This window comes from Plectropomus leopardus, chromosome 18 (genome assembly GCF_026936395.1).
Source record: "Plectropomus leopardus strain MGB_pleo_1.0 chromosome 18, ASM2693639v1, whole genome shotgun sequence".
Lineage (NCBI taxonomy): Eukaryota > Metazoa > Chordata > Actinopteri > Perciformes > Serranidae > Plectropomus > Plectropomus leopardus.
In genome coordinates, this window is record NC_142193.1 from 17,671,662 (window position 1) to 17,699,247 (window position 27,586).

Below are 27,586 nucleotides of genomic sequence, written 5' to 3' on the forward strand. Positions count from 1 at the left end.
AAATCACTAATTTAATAAAAATTTCATGCAGTTATAGTGTTCACAATTTGGGTTAATTGCACAGTTTATCAGCTGCCTGGTCAGGGGTCGTCAGTTTATATTTGATAGAAAATGGATCCCTTTAGGCTAAAGGTAAGAAACCACTGGCCTAGACAATGCAGTATCAAAATTTTGGTTTATATTTCAGCAGGCCCCAGCTTTATGGTCTGATGTGAGCGAGAGGGGCGGCTCTCCCTCTCTCAATGAAAAATGCATCATCTCATGGATTTTTGCTGGCAAATGAACAGACAGATCTGGCCGCTAGCAAATGGAGGGAAGTTAACCATAGTTAATTTATACATGTTATTCACATAAAAAGCTGGTTGAAAATTGGCAAAATATCGCTTTAAGAGACATTTTCACATGTGCAGGATGCATTCCTTTACTGAGTTCTAATGTATGGCTCCCATCACATCAGATAAAGTATTTTCTCAGCTGCTACCAGGCATTTACTGGGGAAATCTCCAGCTTTGAATATATTAAGTTTTAAAGACTTCAACCAACTGGGCTAAAGGCTTGATAACATCTTATAGTCTGGTGCCTTGAGATATAAATATATCTACAGTACAGGGCATATCCGTTTTTTATCCTGCATGGTTTCAAGCCCTGAAGCAGTTGTCCTTAATGACAAGGCTTTTCTGTCATCTCTCCCCACTCAGCTCCACTGCCCTTGCTATCTCAACCATAGGATCCAGATCAGAGGCTCAAGATGGCCTTTATCTGGGGTCTATTGGCCAGTGTCAGCTTACAGGCCCCACTCTGTACACACGGCACATTATGGAAGTTTTAATAGGTGATCAGAGCAGCTGTTGCTGGCACTGCGTTGATTTACTGTGGCTAAGAGAGGGCTTAATGACTATAGAGGCAGACAGCTCTTAACCCTTTGATGTGCACTGGATAATGTAATAGGATCAGGTAGCCCCCTGGGAAAGTTGCATGCACTAACATAAGCATACACAAGCACAAACGCTTTTGGAATACAATTACACAGTCTAAAAGCTCCTTAATAAGAGAGTGCCAACCTCTTACTGTTATAGGCTACAGTAGAAGAACAACATACGGGTTTGACTTGTGCCACTAGTCATGGCTTGTGACACGCTTGTAAGGTCCAAGCATGAACATATTAACACACACACACACAAACACACATCCACACACAGTTGTGTTGCTTGCTGACAGGTGGTGCATGCTCAAGGAAATATAAGCTTACCCAGCACAAACAGCCCCAGTAGGCTTAGCACGTCAGCAGAGAGCAATTGGAGTACTTATGCAGAAGCTAGCACTATTCAGACCATGCAACATCCATCTAAAGGGTCAAAGGGCACAAGATCTGTTTGCACCTTGAAGAGACCAATATCCTCTCTTTTACAGTGTGTCTGACATCACTGCTGGGCAAACAACAGGGACTGTTCTGTTCAAACAGTCATGAGATGAGACGGATTAAACATCTGATGACTATAGCTTTGTCAAGTCTCCAGCCATGCTAGGGATTCTGTGAGGCTAAATGCAAATGTCAGCATGATTACAGTGTAATGCTAACATGCTGATGCTATGTAGGTTTAATGGCCCTGACACACCAAGCCAACAGACAACCCTTAATGTCAGGTTGTCTGTGAGTGTCTGCTGCCCTAGTTTTTGTGGTGTTTCCCGCACTGTTAAACTACTCAGCCTTTGTTGACTGTTTTACCGCTGATAAAGGAAGTTCAATCAGGTTCAGACCTGGCAGTAGAATCCTGTCCAGAACTATTTTCGTAATCCTTCCCACTTCTGCTGCATGTAACCCATGTGACAGCCAGCTACATTTGGCAGGGGTTTCTTAAGTATTTACTGCAATTCTCACCTGCATAAACGCAAATGTTTATCACATTAACACTCCAGCGACAGTTATTGTTACGTCTTTTAATATCTTTCATAGATTGGGCAGAGAATTTTAAACAGATGACTTCTACCAGCACACAAAGAGGGCCGAGATAAAGACAGACTTGTTGTATTCCAACAAATCACAGGACCCATAGTTTATTTTTTACCACCCGCTCCCAATGGCAGCAAAGTTACTGCTGCTAACTCCCCCAAGATTTTTATTTTGTCTCATGGGGACCAAGGGATCCCAATCCAAATGCTGCCCTCTACCTGGCAGAGCCCAACGATGAGTGACATCACTCAGATTAGCAGTTCAACTCAGTGCACGAAAAGAGAAACAGAAGTAAGGAAAGCAAAAAAAACAACGGGAGGGCGTGAGATTTGCAACAAACTTATATATTAGGGAAGATTATGTTTTTAGCCATTGAGCTCTGGCAGATTATTAGCTGGAACACAGTAAATATATTGGTTCTTCAACAACATCAAGTTGTTAGGTTGCTAAGTGGCTAACTGGCATCTTGAATCCGTCCTTTCAGTCTTTAGGTTTCCCTTTTGATTGACAAATCTGATTGACTATCTGCCACCTGCTGGTATGGAGAATTATTTCCTCTTATACAAGTGCAAAAAGTATGTGCAGGCTGGCTGTCAGCTGTAGTCTCTGCAGTGTGTTCTGGTGCAAAAACTGTCCAAGACACAGGCAATAAGAAGCAATGCAACAGGAGGCTTTCTTCGCCGCTAGTTCTTTGATGTTGGTTTGGTATTTTTGAGTCTTTATGTTTACCATGATCATTATCTTAGTTTAGTGTGTTAGCATGCTAATTAGCAATAACACAAAGTACAGCTGAGGCCGACAGAAATGTGATTAGTTTTGAAGTTTGCCTAAAAATTTCTTTCAAATTTGACAAGATGATGGCACAAGATTTTAAGTCAGAGGATCACCAAAATGATTACAATTCATCCTGACGGGGTCATGAACGTTTGTACCAAAATTTATAACAATCTATCCTATTGTTGAGACATTTCACTCAAAACCACAAATGTCAACCTCTCGGGCACGCATACGCACACATACATGGAATAGAAATACCACACAAACATTTATATGCAGTAATCGCTGCTGTAACAACTGAAAATCTCAGCCAATCTACTGTTTTGAACCCCAACATAAACCTCCAGCTCGGGCCCCATTAACCCATCTAGCAATGATAGCTAAATTGTCCGCTAACTCTCAGAGGCCAGCCAGGATGTAATCAAAAACAGACGGAATAATCAACAAAAATGCTCTCTATTCCGGTAAGGATGTCTCCCAAAAGCACATGAATTACATTGAAGCAGGCACTGGGACTGTGAATGATGTTGGGCTACCAGCACCAGCCAAGTCACTGTCTCCCAATGCCAAGTGAGAGGATGCCAGGCACTTCCTGCTGTAAACAATCTACCCACAGACGGAGAACGAGGGGAGGAAACCTCTGAATGAGAAACAACAGGAGACGGAGAGAAGACCCAGTTGCTCAATGAAAATTTCTCCAGTGAACAAATGTGCTCAATTTGTCAGACAAGCTACCGTAGTCTGTTTGAGGGGAATGTGTGTGTCTGTTTGTGTGTGCATGTGCATGCAAGGACAAATGGCATCTCTGTGTAGAAGAACACAAAGCAAGTGCTCAGGGCTTATGGAGACAGACGTTGGATATACAGCTTGGCTGAGTTCACACTACATAATAAGGGCTCCCTCTCCTTTCTTAATCACTCGCTCTCCTCCTACATGTTTTCCCCTCTATTCCAACTGCTGGCCGAAGCTGCTGCCTTAGTTTTATTAGACATCAGCCTCAATATTGGCCTCACAAGTCGCTATGATTAGCCATCATGTAGTTGAATTTCATCCCAATATGAAACTGTCTGTGATGACTCCTATAGTCTTCAGTAGGAGTCAACAGATTATTGGCCTGGTCGACTATTGGGGCCAATACTTGGCATTTTGCTCATTATCTTTATCAGCATTTTACTTTAATGATCGACAATAAAATTAATTAATTAAAAAGTGCAAAGACAATGCCAGCATGGGAGGGAATTTTACTTTGTACAATCTCAGGGATCTTTTTTTTTTTATTCTTTTTTTATTTAAAATTTTCACTTGACTTTACAAAAATAAATAAAAATGATGGGAAGTTGCTGTATATGATGTTTAATGTTTCAGTTTTTATTAAACGTTTGTTGAAGGCATTTAAACAAAGTTTTGTTTTGGAGTTTGTTATATTCCAAATCCTAAATATTTTTTAAATCAGTTATCAGTTCCAAATATCAGTTATCAGTCTCAGGAACTACTAATAATCAGTATCAGCCCTGAAAAACCAATATTGGCTGACCCTTAGTTTTTAGGGTTTAACATTAACCATGGCCCACGGCCCGGGGCCACATAAAGTTACATAACATAAAATTAGAGTTCCAGCAGCAGAGGATTTAACCCCAAACTGCAGCCTTTGCTACATGTCATCCAATCTCTCTCACCCTTACAAGCTGTCCTGTCAAATAAAGGCAAAAAAAAACAAAAAAACCATAATTGTGTTTGGGAATAACAGAGATCTCCCTGAGGACACCCCTGGGGCATAAGGGGTTTTGGATGCAAGTACAACTGTCCCTTGACAAATGACAAAGTGAATCGAGTGACTGAAGACTTCTGTACTTCGGGGACTTCAGGAACAAAACGCATTAAACAGAACTGAAATTAAATGTGACAACACAACTAGTTTATAGTTCATAAATATAATGTAACTTAAGTACTTCAGCTGAGTAGCATATAGTTTTGAGGTGACATTAAAAGTTTTGTGAATTTGGGGATACAGACACTTTACAATATACCAAATTAATTTTAGAACATTTAGTGTATGTGGCTGTAGCTATTGATCAATAAGTGCTTTACTTAAACTAAATACAAAACAATAAGAATCAGCAGTAAATGTATTCAAAAATCAAGCCTGTATCTTTTACGGTGGCATTTTTATTTCTATAGGGCTAACAAAATATATTCATATCCTCAACATTTAATGGTATTTTTATTATACCACTACCAACTATTGATGATAATAAGAAACAACAGACTGTGAACAAAGAGGCTGGAGAGAACATACCATATGTTTACCAAGATACTTTCATTCTGTTAATGTCTCCTTATCTTTTTTTAATTGAAGTGACAGGCTCTCCTCTTTATATAAGCATTCATTTGGGCCATCAAAAGTGTACTTTGGCCACCTAATTTAGGGGCTTGGTTGCCCAACTCGCCAGTGCTTAAAAATATCAGCATCTATCCCAGGTTTTGTACAAGCACTGCTTTTTGATAATTCCTCTTTTCTTACCCCCCACTAACAATCCCACTGACAGATTTTGCTGGGATGCAAAACAAACATGCTTCACTGACCCTCTTAAAGGAACCTGTGACTAACTGAAGCTTTTAAAATCAGCGTGGGGGGAGCTATAGTGCATTGACTGTATCACAAGCTCACAGTATTTATTCACTTGTGTATAAATCACACTCTTTTACAGTCGCTGCGTGTGGGAATGCAGTAAAAAGTGAGGGAGGAGAAATGCAACGCGATGTACTGTATGCCTGGCTCTTGCAGAATGGCAAAGCTTGTACATAAACCTCTGAGCGAACAGACCAACATGTGGAGACGCTGAGACACATGTGTTTGCACATAAATTACCATGTATGCATGCACAAGCACACACAGGCACAAACAAAAAACACACACAAGGATGGTGAGTATTAGCTACGCATGCAGGCTCACACCCACTCAGGCATTAGCTCTCTCTCCCTCTCTCACACACACACACACACACACACACACACACACACACACACACACACACACACACAAACAAGCTGCAGTTTTACAGACAGATGCACATACCTGTCATTGTAATTCACACGATCATTCTCTTCATATGGAAGAGACAGGGAATTGTCAGAATGGCAGAAGCTGAGGCCTCATATTAGCCCCGCTGTCAGAGCTGGTGAGCAAAGGATGACATTAACATGAGCGCTCCTGTCCCTTAAAGCTCACCCTGTCTGCGTCGAAACAAGAGCCCAGTCAATGCACGGCTGTACGCAGTGTCCACCAGTCTGCAGTTTAATCAGTGAGAAACTGCTTTTATTGCTCACCTATTTACAGGCTGCTTTCGCTGAAAGTTGAAGTATCTTTGTCAATAGTGTATTGCACTGACAGCAACCTCCAATTAAGTTATACCACCGTCTCTCTTTGCATGACCAGTTCACTGTCTTCACTGCTTGGAGAATGAGGAGGGGGTGGGGAGTGGTTTAACAAGTTTGGCTCACTCTAAAAACAAATGACAGCCTACAAAACAAATGTGGCATTACAACTGAGTATTAAAAGGCTTGACATTTACCGAGGCTCATTTATATGGCTGCCCACACTTAGCTCATTGGCAGCCCCCGTTACTCTGGGTAGAGCAGGAGTGAGAAGGCCGGGGATGGGCCGGGTTGGGGCTGGGCAAACACAGTGGGGTGAGCCGCTAACGGCCTGTGGGAGGATCGTCCTGTAGATGAATGAACACCTGGATTAATGGGGTCAGTGAGCACCATGCTGCTGAGGAAGGAGAATCCCAGCCAAGGCAGCCATTTTACATTTTACTTTTACTGCGTGTCTCATGGACCGTTTTCCTCTGCTGGTTTTAGAGGGGGCAGCGGGAGGGTCCCACGGGGGCACAAGAGAGCGAAGAAAGGACATTTTTGGACCCGTGTACTGTATATACGACATGAGCAGTGGGTGTGCTAGTTATGCAGTTATGATTTTATGAAACAGCAGCCATTTCAATGACACGACTCCATAGGTTTATGCTGATGTACTATGATTTTTACAATAAAATGTTATAGTATTGACTTTGTCTGAGCTCACCTGGATTGATAAATGCACCTTTCTGATTGTAAAGAGATGAACTGTCTTTACATCCATATTGAGGTGTCATTTTTCTGATTAGTTAAAACATTTGCACCTTAGTCCTTCGGGATTTAGTTGGCCTCAATTTTGCCACGAGACAACCTTGACTTCTCTCTGAAAACGCACTACAATGCAAGCTAAACAGGGAGGCTGCCGGCCCTTTAAATGGAGCTCTGAGTGCTTGGCAGGCTAATAGATGCAGTCTAAAGGTGCTAGTGGATGGCAACCTGAAAAATGGTCTTATCTGAAAAGGTCCAGGACAGTTATAAATGAAATAATCGTGCTGGGCACATTAATCCATGTTCATGCCCTAGGAGGAGACCTCAGCTCACCATTTGATCTGTGTGTGAGTGCATGTATACAGTACGTGTGTGCACATGCATGTCTCTGCGTATTTGTGTGTAACCAACCCCTTTCACTCATTTTTTCCCTCCTTCAATCATTTCCTTTTAGAGCTAACAGCAAAGGATTCATTATTCTTTCTGACTTGCTTTTAACCAGGAGCTCCAGCAGGGGATATGGCACAGGGAGAGAGAGAGGGAGAAGTGACAAATACAGGGGACAAAAAGAAAGACGGATACAAAGACAGGAGGACAGCCGAGAAAGACAGAGAGGAGCAAAATTAAAGACATTTTGGTCACAATATGCAATTTGGCATGGCCACTGGACCACTACAGCTTAAATTAGTTTTAATGACTGCTTATAAGGTTCCTGGAGTGCCAGGCGACCCAGACTTGCAATGGAGTGGGGGCATCTGAAGGACAGGAGAAAAAATGTCCTCGTTTGTTAAATATTAGGCCAGTTCCATCATCAGTGACTCATGGTATATCAGTTACAGAAGGTTATCAAAACAGTTTTTGGATCTTTTCTGTTTTGTTTGCAATAATTAAAGAAGAACAGCTCAAAAGCGGTTCATCACTTCACGCCTGCAACATACAAATCACATTTTTCCTATGATTCACGCTACAATTTCCTTCTTCATTATTAAATTTGGTAGAAGCAGGAATCATGAAAGGCCCCAAGATACGATATAATCGCAAATCTTACGTCACAAAACCATATCTTTTAAATGTTTTGCAATATGCTGAGAATTGCTCTAATATATATTATGATATATTTCATTTTTTAAAATCTTTTTTTCAACTGCAAATTGCTGTATGCCCCCCAAACTAATACCCTTTCAACACCCCTTTATGAAAATAAAATAAATAATAAACAAAAAAACTAAAAAATTCTTTTTTTTTAACCTCTTCAATCAGTTCATTGCAGCAAAATGTTTCTAGTGGACTGAGGAAGCAACTGACTTTAATATTCTAGTAGGCTACCAAAAGTTTGTATATAAATACTTTTGCTATATTAATCATTTTTATAATTTAAAAATTGATAATTGGCAACTATTTATTGATATAATATTTGCATGCAAAATATCACAATACTTCACTGTAAGACTTTTTCTACTCATTCAAACTCTTTGTTTTCCTTAAATATAAATGACTAAAAGGTAATCTAAAAAACTTCAATATGCAAACGATTATTTATGTGCCCCCTGGGGTGTGTCTTCCTCTTTTTTCCCCCGTTACAGGGGTTCATTTTGGGAGTTTTTCCTCAGGTGTGTGAGGGTCTAAGGGCAGAGGGACAATGGGCTCTATAAATAAAATTGACTTGACTTGAGACACACTGATCTGAATCAATATACTGACTCAGTAATTAATGATCAAATATCATTTATGCAAAGTGAAAAGGTCAATACTTATCATCATCTCTGAGTTATGCCTTTATTTTTAAATTGTCACAGCACATCTGTGTCACCATTTCCATAAAAGCGCACCTAAACCCCCCTAAACATTCAAACAGTGCTAGAGAATCAGCACCTGGCAGATAATGGAAAGCAGCCATGAAAAAGACAATGAGAACATTTACTGATATCATATAATATCCATCACAGGCCCCTTAATTGAACTGAATCAAAATTGTACTGTGGCAGACTTTATGATATCAGCAAATATCAAATTGTCCAAAATAATCAATACAATATAGTATTGTGATTAAACTTATAATTAATATCTCTAAATGCCTCTGTTCTAGTTTATCGCTTATCAATTAACTACAGTAAAATTCTCAGGTGACTTCAGACTGATGCATAAGTGCATAGATTGAATGACTCTGTCCTATCCGGGAAGAGAAAAGGTAGAATGAGTCTTTTCTAAATACCCTAAGAAATCAATTCCCTGCACACTTATGAAATAATAAAACTTGTGACATTCTGTTCATGAAATGCTTCTCAAAGCATAACCCAGTAAACACAGGAACACAAGTTGGAGAGAGAAACACAAACGAGGTGCAATTTACGGTCAACACTGACATCTACTGGACATGAGTCAACTCCACCAACCACAGAGCTGCAAAGTTAATTGAAAGCCGGGCTGTGTCCCAAAAAAGGATAATTGGGTTACATTTGTCATCCAGAAACAAATAATCATAAAGGGACATAATGTGTCATCATGTGTCTTTACTAATTAATCATAGTATTGATCGTGATCTCCCTAGTGAATTCTATTTTTCAGTCTACCCTGATTCTCATGATTGGCAAGTAAAGTGGTAATCTGTCAAACTGGGATTGCACTCCAACAGAAGTTTGGAAACTGTAAAAGACAGCTTTCAAGAATTTTAGTCAATAACAACGCAACAGATGCTGAGAATTTCTGAGCTGTATTTCCTATTATGCGTCAGGCTCCACAAAAACATATACAACTTAATAGTGTCCCTGACTTTCCCTGCCTGGAAAACTGTCATATCTTTCAAATTCCAATCGATTTCTGTTAAAACAATTTGTAGTTTCCAAGTGCAAACCAAGATTACTCAAGTGACATGAGTGGAGCCATTTTCCAAGACTTCACAAAGCTCCTGCACAGCCACGAAATACATCATACAACTGTTTTCACAGACATGACATGTTAAGTGACTTTGACATGTGTGCTGCAGAGCCAGCAGATTCAAAAGCTCTCCTTTCTCCCAACTTCCAAAGCTCTACTTCACCAGCAACCTGCACAATTTTAGCATTTTAATGGTTATAGCAACCCTAGAAACTTTAAATTCTTGCTGTGCAGTTATTTCCTTTTATTATTTTTCCTGTTGTTGCCTATTTTCCATGCCGCTGTAATTAGCCATGGTTCCCTCTCACTTATCTTGCTTTTTTAAATCTCATTTTATGTTTGTGTAACAGCAGTTATTTTATATTTGTGAATATCGTAATTTCATGTCACTTTTATTCTTGTCGTTATCACTGACATTTCTTCTTTATTTCATCCTTGTGCAATTACATAACTCTTTTGTTTTGGTGCAATATTATAAGTTGCCACGTTAATGTGATTGCAGATGCTGGTGCATTATCATAAGGCAGGTGCAATATAAGGCGGTCAATAATGTGTGCGATCAATGTAAACTGCTGTTTTTTTGTCTGTGTCTCTCACCTCGCTGTATTGATTGATTGTTTATATAGTATAGCTGTAATTACAGCTTTGTGTAGTACCATAGCCCAAGACAAATTTCCCTCAAGGGACAATAAAGTTTATCTTGAATTGGTGAAGTGTCACTTTTATTGCATTTCATCTGATACATCACATAGTTCATTTAGGTTTTGCAAATAATCTAATAAGCATTGACTATCATAACATATGTTTCAATGTTACACTACTCCATTTTACACAAGTATATCTTCATGCTCACTATCCTTTTATGGGAATGAAAAAAAGGTAAAGTTTGTAGATGGATAAATACACACATTTAGGATCCTCACAACTAGAGCACCTTTAAATGTATTTCTGAAACTGTGAAACAAATAAAATTACAATCATTTCAAACTCATCATTTCATCCACCTGTGATGGCAAACCATTATTGTGTACCGATACATGGCAATGCTGCCACCCAGTGAGCGCAAGGTGAAAACACATGGAAAGTAATAGACACTGTATTTATGAATGATGGGTTGGAGTTTTTGTGAATGCTTTTTTAAAAAAAAAATTAAAAAAAATCACAATTTAAGGCAAGTAAGAGCAAAACAACCAATATTTGGTCAAGTCTGCAGAGTGAGATTTATTCATTTATTAAAAATGCAACAGTCTTCCCACAGCTAGCTGGAAGAAAATAAAAGCATGTAAGTTGCATGCAACCCACTATAACTTAAAATTGTGACCTCGCCTGTATACACCCAGGGCTTGAATTTTACTATATGTCATGATGGGAATAGTGAAGCTGTAATCTCTATTCACATTTAACTCAAACTCTCTTTTTTCATTCTTTACCCAATTAGATGTCCTTCTGTCACTTTTTGTATATGTGAAAGAAAGCAACACTATAAATTATATTTGAGGAAAGATTGTCCCAATGAGTTTTGTTATCGCCATATGTCTCTCTCTCTCCGACAGAAACTTCTTCACCTCACTTTCAAGTGTGGCCTTTCTCAACAGCTAAAAATACATTTGACCTGGTCTGACAACACTTCATACAAACTGGTTTGCTGTGAAGCATATCCTGAATTATACCAGTGAGTTTGGAGTCCGCAAGTTAGCCCCAGTAGATCCATGAGACATCCATGTGACATTAACATTATACCTAACATTATATAAAGACGGGGATCTTAAATTTGAGGTTAACAGCAGACATTTTCAGACAGTCTTTCCCGGCAAGGTGTTGTATGCCATGGTTCATGCGAAAAGGGACAAAAACCGGCAGTGCCGGTTCTATTAGATTTAGTAACGTGTTGCAATAATCAAATAAATTAATAATCAAATAAATAATCTTAATAAAAATTGCAGTAAAAAATGCAAATTCCTTGATCAGAAGAAAAATACAATATGCGATAATATGAAAATAAAAAAAAGTATTTTCAAAAGTAATTCACTTTCTAATTGAACAGGGGATGCATCAGTTTTGAAATACGGATCCTGATGTTTTTATACAGTTTTTTGTTGTTTTTATTTATTCTTCTTTTGTGTCAGGGAAACAAAGAAATCTACACCATTAAAATTACAGAACTGTTTTAAAGTAAATCCTTCAATACACCACCATTGAATGAACAAAAAATATAATGATAAACATTAATAAAACAACCTTTACAATAAACTTCTTTTGGGTTGGCCTCTAGCTCAGTGAGTAGAGCGCGTGCCCCACGTAGGCTGAGTCATAGGCAGCAGCACAGGTTCGATTCTGGCTTGAGGCCCTTTGCTCCATGTCATCCCTGTTCTCTCTCCCCCTTTCCTGTCACTCTCTGACTGCACTACGAAAAAGGCAAGAAAAGCCCAAAAAATAATCTTTGCAAAAAACACCACGTCTTTCACATGACCACCTAAAAAAAAAAATAAAACCAATAAAAGATGTTTTACTTTTTATTATATCTCATAATTCCCTCTCTAATATCTATTTTATGTTGCTGTGAAAACATCAAGAGTTTTCTCCTTCAAACAGCTTATTTATTCAAGTTTCTCGCTAAAAGCTACATTTTCCAAGACTACATTGAACACATCATGTAAACGTTACAGTTGGCCTTTGCCTAGTGCTTATTTTGAACGTATCACAATATAATTCAATTTAAACTCAGTGAGCTTTTACTTGCAGTCAATGATTGCTTAGAGGTAAAGTAATAAGCTCTTCTGCTGATTTCAACACATATTTGTTGTTTCTTTTTCGTTTTCTTTCTCTCAACATACGCTTCTCTCAGTGGTATAGTAGTAGTTGATGAGGTGGGTATTCTACTAGGTAGGTGGGTGGCTTACAAATTAGATGAGAGAGTGGGTATACTCTTTTATATATTCCAATGGCTTTTTGGCCAGTTGGTGGGTAATAGGTGGGTAACGTTATACTGTAAACAGACAGAAAAAGGTTTTTCTGGGCACAAATTTGGTGCTCCTTGGGATGGTGCCCAAGGCGACCACCTGTATCACCTATGGCAAGCCCTGGCTCCTTTCTCACCTCTGCAAAGCTAACCAATCACAGCATATAAAGTCAAGGATTTAATGGCATCTAGCTGTGAGATTGCAGATTGTAACTAATTGAAACTTCACCCTTGTGCATCTTGGCAGACGTAAAATGTGAATGGACCGAAACCGAAATCTGAAACTATTCGACCATCTGACTAGTTCTGATGAAGCTCACTGGCACAAAACTGAACTGTTTTTCTACACATATAAGCGGAAGCTCTACACAAGCTCCTTTCGGATATCTGAGCTCTTCGCCCTATGTAACTGATTTAAATACTCCCGAACTAACCTCAATAAAAGGAATACTGTCCTTTAGCTACTACACACATCAACATGCTACATATCCTTCAGTAACAGCTTCTTTATAGCTTTGGGCTTTTGCCAACCTTTGTCCTTAGACTGACATTAGAGCATTAACCCCCTTGTTTGCCTGAGATCACAATGCTAATCACTCTTAACTGTCAAGGCTAATGGATGGGATAACTTGCATTTAAAGATTATCAAGTAGAAATAATACCCTAAGGATTTTGCTTTGTACTATAGTTTGAATAACACACTTTTGTGGTTTTGGTATTCACATTTTGTATCCTCAGAATTACCCTTTACATCCCCAGGAACCTTTAGGGACATAGGGTGGTAATGCTCTTACAAAGGTTGACCTTGGATGTGCACTGTGACAAAGGTCGTGGAGTCTCACCATCTATTATCAACTGGCCAACAGAAAAACAGAGGTGGGTCTGGAAGGATTGGCAATAATTAGGTTGAGAATCACAAAAGGTGGAAGTGGAGCAAAGGCAAATGGGCAATGCTCGCACATTCAAATGTGTGCTATTCAAATCCCTCTTAGCTAAGTTCACAGACTTCACAAATTCAAATATCTCTGGGGACTTGAAGCAAACATAATGTTGCTATATAGCTCCTCTGTACCTGCATGTGGCAAACTGGGGTAATAACTTAAAGAAAGAAACCTTTGTACCGCTTTGAGAGCTAAGACTATGCTTCTAAATTAGTCAACCATGTCCAATGCAATGTGAAAGGGGCTCTTTGTGAATACAATTTAATCTTTACATCAAGTCTTTAACAACCAGAGCATTTTATTCATGGACAGGAAATGTTATTAAAAACGTGCCTATATTTACACAAACTGACCCATGAAAAACTTAATCTATTTGAAAAGGGACCCAAAAGAGAAGGAGAAGCAGTGGGGAGCTACTAAAAGCACCTGTACACTCTGGACATTTTCCAATTAGGCTGTGGCTCGCCAGCAGATCAAAGCTAGGATAATCCGGGCTGGATGGCCTGACTACTAGTAAATGGACCTAAATATGAGTGTAACAACTGATAGGGAGACAGGTTGACAAATGAGTGTGCACTTGAGAGTCACAGGGAAGGAACACAAGAGTGGAGGAGAAAGGGAAGAGATGAGAGTAAGGGGAAGATATGGAAGAGATAGAGAATGAATCTGCACTGAGTGTACCGGAGGAAGAGAGGGAGGAGGGGAGGTTTGCGGTTGGTGCACTGGTATGTGACGTCAGCAGCTTGTTGGATTGAGGTGCTGTGTCCTGCTGATTTTAATCCTAACTCATTAAGGCACAGAGAGCAAGTGCCTGTGCGAGCCCTCTGGGGAAAGAGAGAAAGTGACAGGAGAAGGAAGGAACACTAAACAATCCATCAAGGGAGATAAGTGGAGATAATTTGCGGCTTGAGAGACAGAAGAAGAGGGTGATCAAGCATTTTATTTTTACATTTCAGTTTCATGCCTGCTTTCCCTCATTACCCTCTCCGTGGTTTGACCTAAACATCTTTATTTGCAATCTTAACGTGCGGCCTGTTGAAGCATGCCCACAAACGGAACTAACAGGGCCCTGAAGCTGCAGTTTGGCCTCATCAACTATGAGAATCGCTACCTGACGGCTGAGGCCTTCGGCTTCAAGGTGAACGCCTCAGGTGTCAGCATGAAGAAGAAACAAATCTGGACCTTAGAGCAGGACGAGCACGATAACCAAGTGGTGTTCCTCCGCAGCCACCTGGGACGCTATCTGGCCTCCGACAAAGATGGGAAGATCACATGTGGGGCAGAGAAACCTGACTCTGACTGCCGTTTCCTTATTGTGCCTCAATCCGATGGTCGCTGGGCACTGCAATCAGAGCCTTACCTGCGTTACTTTGGAGGCTCGGCCGACTACCTGTCGTGCTTCGCCCAAGCCATCGGGGAACAAGAGCTGTGGGCCGTCCATTTGGCTTTACACCCACAGGCCAGCCTGCTAAGTGTGGCACGTAAGCGCTATGCCCATCTGTCTGCTTCTGATGGAGAGATCTCAGTGGACAGCAACATTCCCTGGGGAGTGGACTCCCTTGTCACCTTGGTATACATCGATGGCAAGTACAGCCTCAAGACCTGCGACAGCCGTTTCCTGAGCAATGATGGCAAACTGGTGAAGGAGAACAACAACACTACTAGCTTCACACTGGAGCTGAAATCTGGCAAGCTGGCCTTTAAGGACTGTGATGGGAAATATCTGACCCCAGTAGGTCCCACAGGGACTCTGAGATCTGGCCGATGCTCCAAGCCAGGAAAAGATGAGCTGTTTGATCTTGAGGAGAGCCATCCACAAGTAGTTTTTCAAGCCGCCAATAAAAGATTTGTCTCAGTCAAGCAAGGTAAATGGTCTGTGGTGTAGTCTTAAAAAAGCACATTCTCTAAAATTGAAAAGTTTTGTGCAGAAAATGGGTTGAAGTGCTGCACTTACAGCATTATGCTCTCAATCTGGTATGAAGCACTGAGAGACTTTAGAGTGAAAATGTTTTTCATTGTTGAAAGTCATTACGGTAAAGGATGACATTTGATTGTTTGCAAATCCATCTGAAAGAAACTTGGATCTATTCAAAATGAGGTGAGGTAAAAGGGTCTTCATGGTAACAAACATAGCTAGCACTCCTCTCAGAGGCTGCATGCCGAGTTCACATTTCAGAAGAGAAATTATGAAATTTTTGACAGATTGAGAGACACAGCAATTTACCCCACTGTGATTTTGCAATCACTATGCAGCTGCAGTAAGTCCCCATGTATTTTCCGAACGTTAGCACCTGAGACTAGGTGAAATCATTATCAGATCCTTTAGAGAGCAGTGCACTATATTGCTGAAAATGCAGGTACACGCCTCTTCAAGTATGTCTTTGCTAACCTCTCTAGTAACCCCTCACTGGTAAGATAAATGTATTTTTTACCTCATTGTCCTGGCTACAGTTTATCTACCATGTCTGTGGTTAAATGCAGTACTTATCTTCCAGGAACGGTTGATATCAGATCAGAGGTCCTGTCAAATTTAGTTCTACATTCTGTCAGTTTTTATTTTGGCTGTATTTCTCAGTTCATTCTCTAAAAGTTTTGCAAAGCTTAAAAAAAAAAAAGAACCAGGATGATGACACAGACTGTTACATTTTGCAGGTTTAGGCATTGGGTTTAGCTAAGACTCTAGCCCTAGCCTATATACAGTAAAATAGCTTAACTCAGAGCACAGTAGAGTACACTGTGTGCCTTTTGACAAATACATGTATAGTACATTCCTAAGTGGTGCAGTACCACTGTCATGTATTCAAATATCACACTATAGTAATGGGGGATTCTTTTTAACCTGAGACAGCCTGGATTTGTTTAATTGAAAAAATCAGCAACATTTACCAGCTAATGAGGGAAAGCCCTGCCTTTACTTGTCTACACGCGACATCCAGAATGGTTGACAGCCATGCTGTGGAGGTAATTGTGGTAATGGGCTTTGTCATATCCACTGTGTGTCCGTTGAAGATTAAGCAGCGTGCAAATGACTTCAGGGCAGATCTGTGCCCCACGGGCGTCAATTACCGTCAATGGACTTTAAGCCGTGCAGCTACTCGCTCTTTACTGTCATCTATTGAGGCAAGTTCTCCAAATTATGTGGATCTATGGTTGGCCAGTGTGGCAGTGAGGTGGCAGCCAAACAGAGCTACAGCCAGGCCTTCCCAGACAGATGAGTTAGTTACAAGGTCCCCTGTCAGCCTGCATGATGTAATCTGCTCTGTCCTGTATAATTATTCAAGCAAATAGTGTGGGAGGACAGGAGAGCAATTTGGGTTCTGTTGCAGCTTTTTAAAGCTTTAAAATTCAAACACAACAGACTTCTTTAAACTAGCTGTACAATGCACATGCAATACTAAAGCATATCTGAGGAACATGAATCTCAAACTAACTTTACACTGCAGTCATTATGCTTATGCATGAATAATATTTCAACAACCTTGCACTCTATTCTCATAATATAGGGCACAGAATAGATTTTTTAACTGTAGTGTTTGGCCTTGTGGCAGTTCCACGTTTTCTAAGGAACAAGGCACTGAAAGCTGCTTAGTGGGCCCTGCAGTGCAGATTTGCATTTCACCACTCAGGGAATTACAGCAAGCGAATGAACAGGAAGGGTGGAGGGGTGACTGTGGGGGATTAGGGTTGTAACAGGCTTAAGAGAAAGGTTGAAGGATATTTCAGTGGCATCTAATTTGAACTACAGCAGACACAGTTCAGTTATATGTGTCTGTGTATTCTCCACCACCTAACACACCCCACCAGACAGAGTTAATACATATGGATTAAGTGTATAACACTAAATTGGCTGCAAGTGAGGGTTGTGGGTTTAGAGAACAAGACACTAACTGACTAAAAATGGGCACAAGTTAAGCAAATTTTTAGTGTTAGTCTGTGTTGGGTTTGGCTTTTCTTACACTCTTGCTTTTGTATGCAAAACATATGACATGAATTGATCAGATGAAATTTGTTTAAGAGCAAAGTAGGGCTGGGCGAAATGGAGAAAATTAAATATCACAATATTTTTTCCTGATTACCCCCATATTGATATTGCAACAATATTGCAGTGTTGACTACTTTTATAGATTTTTGATAAATAATCATCAGTAATGTGGATAATGGTATAAAGTGGGTAAAGGCAAAAAATGCAATACCTACAGTCTGTTAAGTTTTTAAAATTTTCTCACAAACTAGGAAAAGACACTTTCCATATTACTATATCAAAAGTCTATATAAAGTAAATATCTAGTCCAATACTGATGTATCAATAGATAGCCCAGCCCTTGTGCAAAGGTTCACAGAGTGAGGCAGGGGGGAGGTCCACAGCTCGCAGATGGCTACAAAGCAAGTTAACTGTTTCACATGATCCTATGCCTAAAATCTATTTTTGGAACATGAAACACTTGACTCCAATAAACTTTAAAGGTAAAATAGATTGCAATAACGACATGGTGTCAAAACATCCAAATCTAAAAATCAGACCTGCAATTCATTTAACCTGGCCAAAGCTTCCTATATTCTAAGAGGGGGAGAAAACACAACTTTTTTTATAATCATTTTTCAAATCCAGGTGAGTGTTTTATGAGACAGATTTAAACAAAAACAAATAAATTTTTCGTTAACTAATAAATAACGAAGGATATTAGCAAACATTGCAATCTTAAAATGTGCTTTAAAACTCAAGCTAATTATTACACACAGCTATCTCATTACATTAAAGCATGTATGAAGTATGATTAAATACCATAAATCCATGGAGGTAACACTGCATTTGGAATGCATCATCAAATATGTGACTACATGATATCCACATCACCGAGACAGTTTATTAATCTGCTAAATAAAATGCTGTGTAACCTCGCACCTGCAGCCTTTATGAGGACACCGAAGCTTTGGATGAGTCAGTGTAGCCAGCACACTGTGTTACATGTTGCAACAACAGAGAATGGATTAATACTGTATTACACACACATGCCTTTTTGGCAATGCCTGAGAGAGTTAATGACATTCAAGAGGACACAAATGGCATTCAAGAGAGGATGCAAAATTGTCACCCATAATCTCTATGAAGCAAATGCATAATTATGGTCTCTTCTTCCATTATTTCCCAGGAGTGAGTATTTCAGCCAATCAGGACGTGGAGACAGACATGGAGACCTTCCAGATGGAGATTGATAAGCAGAGCAAAAAGTCTATGTTCAGGACCAATGGTGGATCTTATTGGACTCTAGTGACTCACGGAGAGATCCAGTCCACTGCCATAGAAGTGTAAGTAGCTCTTGTAGCTAAGGAGCTTTCTTCAATGTTTTCAAATACCTCTCCCTAACCTCTTCGTGCATTCTTTTCCCAGAGAGGTCAACACAATGTTTGACATTGAGTGGCGAGGACAGAGGGTGGCACTCAAAGCAAGCAACGGAAAGTATGTGTGTACAAAGAAGAATGGGCAGCTCTCAGCAGTCAGCGATACAGTGGGTAAGTGCTTTCAGTCAAGCCACTTGAGAGTCAATGCTGGTAGACTACATTTATAGGTAGACTACAGTTTCACTGACCCATGTTCAAGAGATGAACAGGATTTGTCCTTCATTGCAGGTGATGATGAATTATTCCTGATGAAACTTATCAACCGCCCTATGCTGATCCTGTGTGGAGAGAACGGCTTTGTGTGTCACCACAAGAACTCAAACACTCTGAATGCAAACCGATCCGTCTATGACATTTTCTCATTGATCTTCAATGATGGCGCCTACAATATAAAAAGTCAGTTTTCATGTGCGCACTACATACTAAATTTCCGCATGCCAGTGTAGATCCTGTTTTAATCGATATTTAGCATCAACTATATCTATTGTTCATTTGAAAAATCTAACATAAAATTTACCGATATCCTTCTACAGGTGTGAATGGAAAGTTCTGGTACGTCTCTAGCAGTGGCCTAGTGTGCTCAGACGGAGAAAAGCCAGAGGACTTTTTCCTTGAGTTCCTGGAGCATGGACGCGTCGCTATCAAGGCCTCTGATGGCAAGTACCTTCGTGGAGACCAGGGAGGTACGCTTATGGCTGATGGCACAACTGTTGATGCATCTTCTCTTTGGGAGTTTTGACACCTTTCAATCAGGGTGCTCAACGAGGAAGCAAGAAGGCGGGCTGCAGGACCCGCTTCTCTCATCTCAAATGAAATGGACTGATCGGGTAACATTTTCCTGCCTGTTTTTATACTAGCTGCCAGGTGCCCAACCCCATGTTCTTTTTTTGTTTTGTTTTTTAATTGGGAAGGAGTGAACACTTTAGCAAGATATGTGTGGTTTTCTTGTAAATGTTAAATGTTTTTCTCTTGACAATGCCAACAAACAACACATATTCTGGAAAATGCGTAATTTCACAGATAAAAAATGAGACAATGGCTGTCCCAATTCTTTCAGACACACTTGGTTCAACATAGGTACAGTAACAATTAAATATCTTTGAGGGCAGCCACACTGATCAGTCAATGAACAAAGAAATCAACAAAGACTGTTGCTGCTTCCAGCAATTCTTCTGCTGCATTTCCACTTGAGCCTATTCAGGTAACATGGCCATTAATGGCAACGAAAAGCACATTAGGGGAATTTAACATGCCATATTTCTTGCGCTCTAAAATCCATTATTGTCAATGTAGACGTGTGGAAGGTGGCTGAAACGTAGGGCTTCAATTACTAATTACTTTCATTGTCAATGAATCTGTCAGTTGTTTTCTAGACTAATCGATTAGTTGTTTGGTTTATAAGCTGCCAGAAAATGGTGAAAATATCAGTGTTTTCTCAAATCCCAAAATGACATCCTTAAATGTGTTGCTTTGGCTGCAACCCAAAGATATTCAGTTTACTGTCACAGAGAAGTTAAAATAAACCAGAAAATACTCACTTAAAAGAAGCTGTAATTAGATAATTTAGGCTTTTTTTTTTACATAAAAACACTACTCAAATTACCAAATCAGTTGGTAATTCATTTCATAGTCGACAACTAATTAATGAACTGTTACAGCTTTCCTAAAAGCAATGCCATCAGTTTGCAAGTGTTTCAGAGTGCCAATTTTTAGGGCGCAACGGCTGCGCCCTGAGATATACAAAGTTCAACTTTTGGAACACAGCAACATGCACTGCATGTCATGTGAAGAGGAACAACCATTCACAACACGCAGATATCTTTCCTTTCTTCCATAAATATGAGTCTACCCAGAGCTTTACATATGTCCTATGGACAATATATTAGCACATGCTTAAAAAAACATCGCCTGGAAGAAGATAATCATCAACGTCTGGATTTCTGAAGTAGGTTATGTTCGCTTAACAATGTCAGGTGCAACCTGCACATACTTGAAAGCTGATACAAGAGCAGTAGCCAGTACCCGAGCTCACGTCTGCCAGACAGTAAAAGAAGCAGCATGCGTACGAGCCCATAGTTCTGCTGCTGCTGTTCCACTGAATTCTACTGGCTAATTAGTTGAACGAGCTCAAAAAGCTGAAAAAAACTCCATGAAAATCCATGAGAAACAGACAATGAAGGATCAGCGTGGCTGCATTCTTAGGGTTTACTTTAAAAAACAAAACAAAAAATCAAAAAAGGAATACTTATTTATAGACACAAAATTAACTTGTTTTGGTCACTAAACCTTAGTCAACAATATCTATAACTTCTGTCAACAATCTAACTGTGTTTTTTTACACCTTCAAATAATTTCAGTACTTTGTTCTATAAGAAAAACGTGGCCACTGACGTCACTCCAAGCAAAGTAAATGCACCACTGTTTTCAAAGACAATGAATGTCTGGTGTCAATGGTGTTTTCATCTATCTTAATGGACCTTTTACAGTTTCCATAAAAGAGCAATATGAAGTAAATGAAGACTACTGGAGTAAGTAGACCACACTGTCTCAGACACCTCTGCAGTGTTGAGCAATATAGCTTAAAACCAAAGAGGACTTTACTCATCATCACTGCAAACACTGAAATATGTTTTTGTGCAACACATATAGATCAGACATGTTTAGGAACAAAGGACATCCGTAGAAATGCCATATATATCCATATCAGGGACAGCAAGAAACCAAAGGGGGAGCACATTTAAAGCATCTGATGGACTATACATCATTTTTAATGTACCAGGCATGAACCCAGAAAGTGCTTCTCTGGTGTTCTGCCTTGGGGCCTTAAACCATACTGCACTCTTTATCCCTTTATACCCTGTTCTAATGTTCAGAGTTGGGTGGTATGATTAGAAAAGATAACGGATGTAGATAACAGATATGTTTGAGGAAATTGCCATTACAACAGTGACAACCCTTAAAATATCACGCGGCAGCAAAAATGTATGACTACAAATCTTTAAATAATGCTTTTTCGTTTTATGTCCATTTGGCCACAGTAAGATGAGAAGATGTATGAATTTTATTTCTAAAGTGCTCTGTGCACCACCTTTGCCCGGTGGTTGCTGGTCAAACAATGCTCTAACGCGGCAGCAAACTGCTTCTTCAGACAGGTTTGGAAATGTTTTTGGGAAATTTGTTTTACTTTTTGCAAAGCTGGGGTATCTGTCTTCCCTCTGCACCCAGTCTTTGTGCATAACCAGGCCAAGAACATTGCTCTTAAACTCATACAAATCTTCTCATCTAACTCTGGTAAAGACAGCAAACTGTATTTAAAAAAATACAGGACTGTTCCTCTGAATAACATTTGCAACACTGCTTTTATAAAATGTGATCAGTAGCCTCTAGTTGACCCTTATCGAACACAACCCTTCGAAGGAGGAACTTTTTTTTTTAAATTAATCTCACAGGACTCATTGAATTTATTACACACTCCTGACACCCACCAAAGGGCACAAGCTGCCCAGAGTTTATTGGCACATAATTGGCGTGCAGTACAGAGGACGGCCTGAACCTGTATACAATTTATACTGTACATTTTTTTAAGTTATAACCCAGAAAGAAATAAAATCTGCAATAGTTCAAGTATGATGTCTAAATCAATGGTTTTGTGATGTGTGCACTTTGCAATTAGTAGAGAAGTTTTAGGAAGCACGTTCTAAGGCTTGGTCACCTATGCATCCTGTATCAGCTCTATAGAGCCTCCAGCCATATTTTAGAATGTATTTAATATAGATGTTTGTTGTTTTACTATCATTGTTTTCTGATATGATTTTTGAAAATGTTGATGACAATAAAAACTTGACAATATCTTTGCTGACTTTGGGACTAAAGTTGTACACCAAGTAGGGATTTAAATGGTTAACCATTAATCACTGCACTGTATATCAAGATAGACGACACGTTTTCACTTACTCCCATTGTACAAAAATAAAGCCATAATGTCCTGGATATGGCCGCCATTTTCCTCTGGTGACATGATTTGACAGCAAAGCTTAGTACTATTATTATACTATTTGCTTCACACACACACACACACACACACACACACACACACACACACACACAAAAAAAAAAAAAGACAGTGACAATGAAAGGCAGTAAGGAACTGGTCTGCCCATCAGGAAAAAAATTGGGGTTAAGTGTCTTGCCCAAGAACACTTGATATATGGACAGGAGGCGCCAGCTATCGAACCGCCAACCCTGTGATTAGTAGACAATCTGCTCTACCCCCAAGCACAGGGGTTACTAATAACATTAACAATGGCTTTGTTCCATTCAAGTGTCCCACTAAGCCATAAGTACATTTCCACCCACCTGTTTTTCATGTGTATTTTCAATTTGCTCATTAAAAAGGTTAGTAAAAATGCTGTTTTTTTTAATAGAGATTTAAAAAAATGAAGTATCTCAAAATGCTTGGCCAAGGTGGAAAAGTTAATGTATCAATGAAAATCAAATGTGAGAACTGCAGTGGGAATAGACAAAATCATGGCATACATAAAGCATGTGAACTTCCACTTCACTAAAGAGATGAAATAATGCAGAAACATTAAATCTTTAGATTTTCCTCGAATGAATATATAAAACAAATATAAATGCCACATTTTCATCATGTTTTCTGCATGACTGTCTGCTGTTTGAGCTTCAACAGGCACATTTCAATTACATCATCTCACTGCGTCCCCAGTAATGGCCTCCGACTGGAGAGTTATTGTCGCCAGTTGTTTATCTCAACGTGCTTAAATCAAAATATTTACAAAATGGTAGAAGATAGTAATCAAGCCGCAACCTCCACGGCTAAAAAATGAAGCCAAGGTCGAAGTGCTAAAAACTGTAGTTCTTAAGGGCCACTTGAGGCTGACTCCAAAGGCAAGTCACTCCTCATACACCTTCATGTTCAAATGCCCAACTTTACAGCAAAGTAAACATATTTAAAGCCTGGTAAAAAAATTAAAATAAAAAAAGGTTTTGGTCTCTGTAGCTAATTGCAAATTTAACAGTATTTTTTTTATATATAACTCAAACATTTACATTTTATTAAGGCTTACAGAAATATGGTCAAATTTGGCTCCAAAAAACCAAGATGATGATAGCCAAAATGCCAAGTCTTCAATACGGCATTCAACAAACCAACATCACAGTGGCTATAGTTCCATTATTTTTATGCAGTCCGGTAGAAGCACATGAATTCATATTTTGATTTTCCAATTTTCAAGACCCTGAAACTGAAAAAAAGAGGATTTAGCCATTATCATTGTTATTATTATTATTATTATTATTATTATTACCACTTGTTCTTTCCTTGAGGTGTATAAAAAATGTAATTATAGCTCAACAGTATGACAGTAAATATCATATTTACAATATAAACTGTTCCCCACAGGGCACAGTAGGATAGGTAGTGTAATGAACAATTGATGGCTAAATGATGACTATACTTATACTTATACTTTCTATGTGTGCTGGCTCCAGAGCGCTGATATAGTGTATGCTGGCTCGCTGGGGGACATAAATGAAACTGAGGTCTCATTAATTGCTTTTCATGCTACAATATGAGTGGTCACAATGTCTGCTGAAAAGGGTAGATGAGCCTTGTGTATGGGTAAAAAAAACAGAAGTGGCCTTTGCTTTGTCAAGAAAGTAATTCAAAAACAATGGTAAAATTGTACCCAAAATACTAAAATGTTCTCCTGGCAGCTCTCAACCAAAACACAGTCCAACCTTGCCAGCATTCGTCCATAAATAACAGAAAGGGCTCTATGAGAAGTGTGGTATTATATTTATATTCATAGCATTTTCCCATTTACTACACTGGGTGGCAGTATGCACCCTCTCTAAGCTCATTCTCTCTTACAGTAATAGTCACTGACATGAGCTGTGAAAGTAATATATCCTGCTGCTATTACAAAAATCACACCTGTTTGCAGTCCACCACACTGCAGCTGAACTCCTGAAATGTGTTACCACACTTTCAACAACTCAGCGTGGCAACAGCTGTCACTTGCAGCATGCAACACTCATATGACATTGAGGGAACAAGACATGATTCACAGGATGTATAGGAAGCCTCTCAGGTTCAGAACCATCACCTTCTCCAACCCATTCATAGTGTTTATCCAAAACAAAGAGTAGTGTAGTATTTTTCTATGGTTTTAAGTTTTCTTTCTTTAAAACACACACACACACACACACACACACACACACACACACACACACACACACACACACACACACACACACACACACACACACACACACACAAGCACACTCCAAGCTTTTCTGATTAAACCCTCACCCCCCACCTACCCCAACTTCTTCATGATTATAAAGCATTTGAATTAGTCTTATAACCAGTATTAATTATCTGTAAATTTTGTTTTCTTTTTGGGTAAACTTGTCTTTTTTGGTCGTTTTGTGTGTCTTTGTATTTTTTTATTTAGACTTTTTGTAGTCTTTTTGTGTCTTATGGGCTTTTTTCTGTTTCTTTGTGGTAATTTTGGGTAATTTTGTCATTGTTTTGTGTCCCTCTGAAGTCTGTGTCTCTTTCTGTTTCTCTTTCGCTCTCGTAATTCTGTGACTTATTGAGCTTATCGAGTTGTTGTGTTTTGTGGTTGTTTGGAATTTCTTTGAGATAACTTTGTGTCTTTCTTAAGTTATTTTGTGTCTCTTTGTTCAAATGTTGTGTCTTTTTGTAGTCCATTCTTGTCTCCTTGAGGTATAGCCCAGCACATTTCACACTGACAATTGTTTAATTCTATAATTACCCTGGCAAAAGTTGCCTTTGTGCGTCACAGCCCGTAACTGCTGTGCTCACTAAAGCACATTATACACTGCTCACTGAACTGGAGATGTTTGAACAGATTAAGTTGCCTTTAATGTGTCGTAGACTCTTTTAACTGTGCAATGTCTGCAATACCAATGAGAGCGCCAAAGATTTTAGCAAAGCAAACGGACGAAACAAGAACTCTGAAACTAAATAAAATGTTGGTATTACAAGTACTCAAGAAATAAACCCCTCTGACCTAAGTTTTCCCTTCAGTCTGTCTGTATGTTAAACAGAAAACTGTAGTCCTCTGGTGAGAAATGATGGCTAAAGGTCAATATGTATTACTGACTCTGTGTTTTTACTCTGCTGTACTTCAAGGTTTGCCTGCAGCCAGTTTTGTCCTGGACAAACAACACTAAAACAAGATTATTTGTGGTAGGTTGTCAAACATTAGACAAAAATCAAATTCTGATTTTTATTTGTATTTAAAAAAGGGGCTTGTTTTAAACAAAAGCTTTTATGCAAATCAATATTAAATTTAAATTTAAATTTAGTTCAGCATTCTCCTTGGATCAGCCTCGACAGAGAGGTAAAAAAACACACATCACACTCAAAATGGCAGTTTATGCGCATGCATCAGTGTCAGATTAACTATGGCACTGGACAGTTTTTAACTTTAAATGTCCCTCAACAAGACATCTTCTCAGCCTGAGAGGAGAAGAGTAAAAGTCAAAGAGTAGAGAGCAAAATCCAGGCCCTAAACTATGACAGCCAGCAGCACTGATGGTTTATGATGAAACGCAAAAAGAACACTTTCAACAAAGAGTAAAAGAAAACAGATTTGTTTTTCTGTAACATTGTGGGACAAGACAAAAACAAATCCAATGCAGCAGAATTGTCTTTTCCTTCAACTTACATTACCCAAAATGCAATTTGACTGCAGACAGTTTGGTCTGAGAATTAGTTATATTATGCTAGTTGTAGCTAATGTAGCCTCAAGCCGCTAGTCTTAAGCAAAGACGAGGACTGGCTACAGAAGTCTTGTAAACTCACTTCTTTCTAACTCCACACCTCCAGATTTTTTTTCATTCTCAAAATTTTTCATTTTCATATTCAAGTCAAATTATTCAGATATCACACTGTTTCCTGTAGAGGCACAGTATGCTTTCTGCAATGTTTTGTTTTGCACATGTTGTACTCCCATATATGTACCACAAAAATTATATAATGGAGCCCAAGATGACCCCAAAATCATTCCAATGCTCGTCTGGTGCATGTGCCAAAACAGTTTCTGGCCTCCAGCTTACTTACTGGGTTATGCAGCCCACTGGTGCACAGTTGTGTTCATCCCATCATGCCTCAGTGGCAGAGCAAACCACATTCTGGATAGTGGACATGGCACTGCTGATCAGCCTTGCAAAAGGGGTTGTGTTCATTAAGTACACATAAAATGAACACAATCACAAATTAATGGTTGGTGAATGTGCTAGGGACTGCTCTAAGCTAAACAGAAGTAAAGTCTGCTTTCGTGATGGGCTATAATTTTGCCACACTGAGACACTTTCAGTGAAAAAAATAATAATAATTAATGCAGTTGTTGCCAATGGATGCTAGGCTTGGTGTCATCTGTGCCAAAAGAGGAGAATCTGCTGGTACACACGGATCACATAAAAGAAGAAAAAGAAAGAAAAAGAAGAAGTTTTCCATTTCTTTTTTCTATATCCGTACAGCATTTGCTATAACCTAGCAAACGTCCT

At 39.3% G+C, this 27,586-nt stretch overlaps 1 protein-coding gene and 1 long non-coding RNA gene across 2 annotated transcripts in view; one reads left to right on the top strand and one right to left on the bottom strand.

Annotated features, from left to right (window-relative positions):
* The window catches only part of LOC148186475 (uncharacterized), a 46,101-nt gene that overhangs the window by 11,613 nt on the left and 6,902 nt on the right, over window positions 1-27,586 (bottom strand). The window lies entirely within an intron of this gene.
* Window positions 14,408-23,014, top strand: fscn2a (fascin actin-bundling protein 2a, retinal). The gene is made up of 5 exons (XM_042505831.2): window positions 14,408-15,489; window positions 18,775-18,931; window positions 19,014-19,135; window positions 19,253-19,420; window positions 19,558-23,014. The coding sequence occupies exons 1-5, from the start codon at window positions 14,667-14,669 to the stop codon at window positions 19,761-19,763; spliced, it is 1,476 nt and encodes a 491-aa protein (XP_042361765.1). The 5' UTR covers window positions 14,408-14,666; the 3' UTR covers window positions 19,764-23,014.

Excerpts from the sequence above, each read along its gene's own strand:
- fscn2a (XM_042505831.2), top strand. The coding sequence starts at position 14,667 with ATGCCCACAAACGGAACTAACAGGGCCCTGAAGCTGCAGTTTGGCCTC. Across the intron at positions 15,490-18,774 it reads ATTTGTCTCAGTCAAGCAAG|GAGTGAGTATTTCAGCCAAT; the intron begins GTAAATGGTCTG and ends ATTATTTCCCAG. Across the intron at positions 19,136-19,252 it reads AGCAGTCAGCGATACAGTGG|GTGATGATGAATTATTCCTG; the intron begins GTAAGTGCTTTC and ends CCTTCATTGCAG.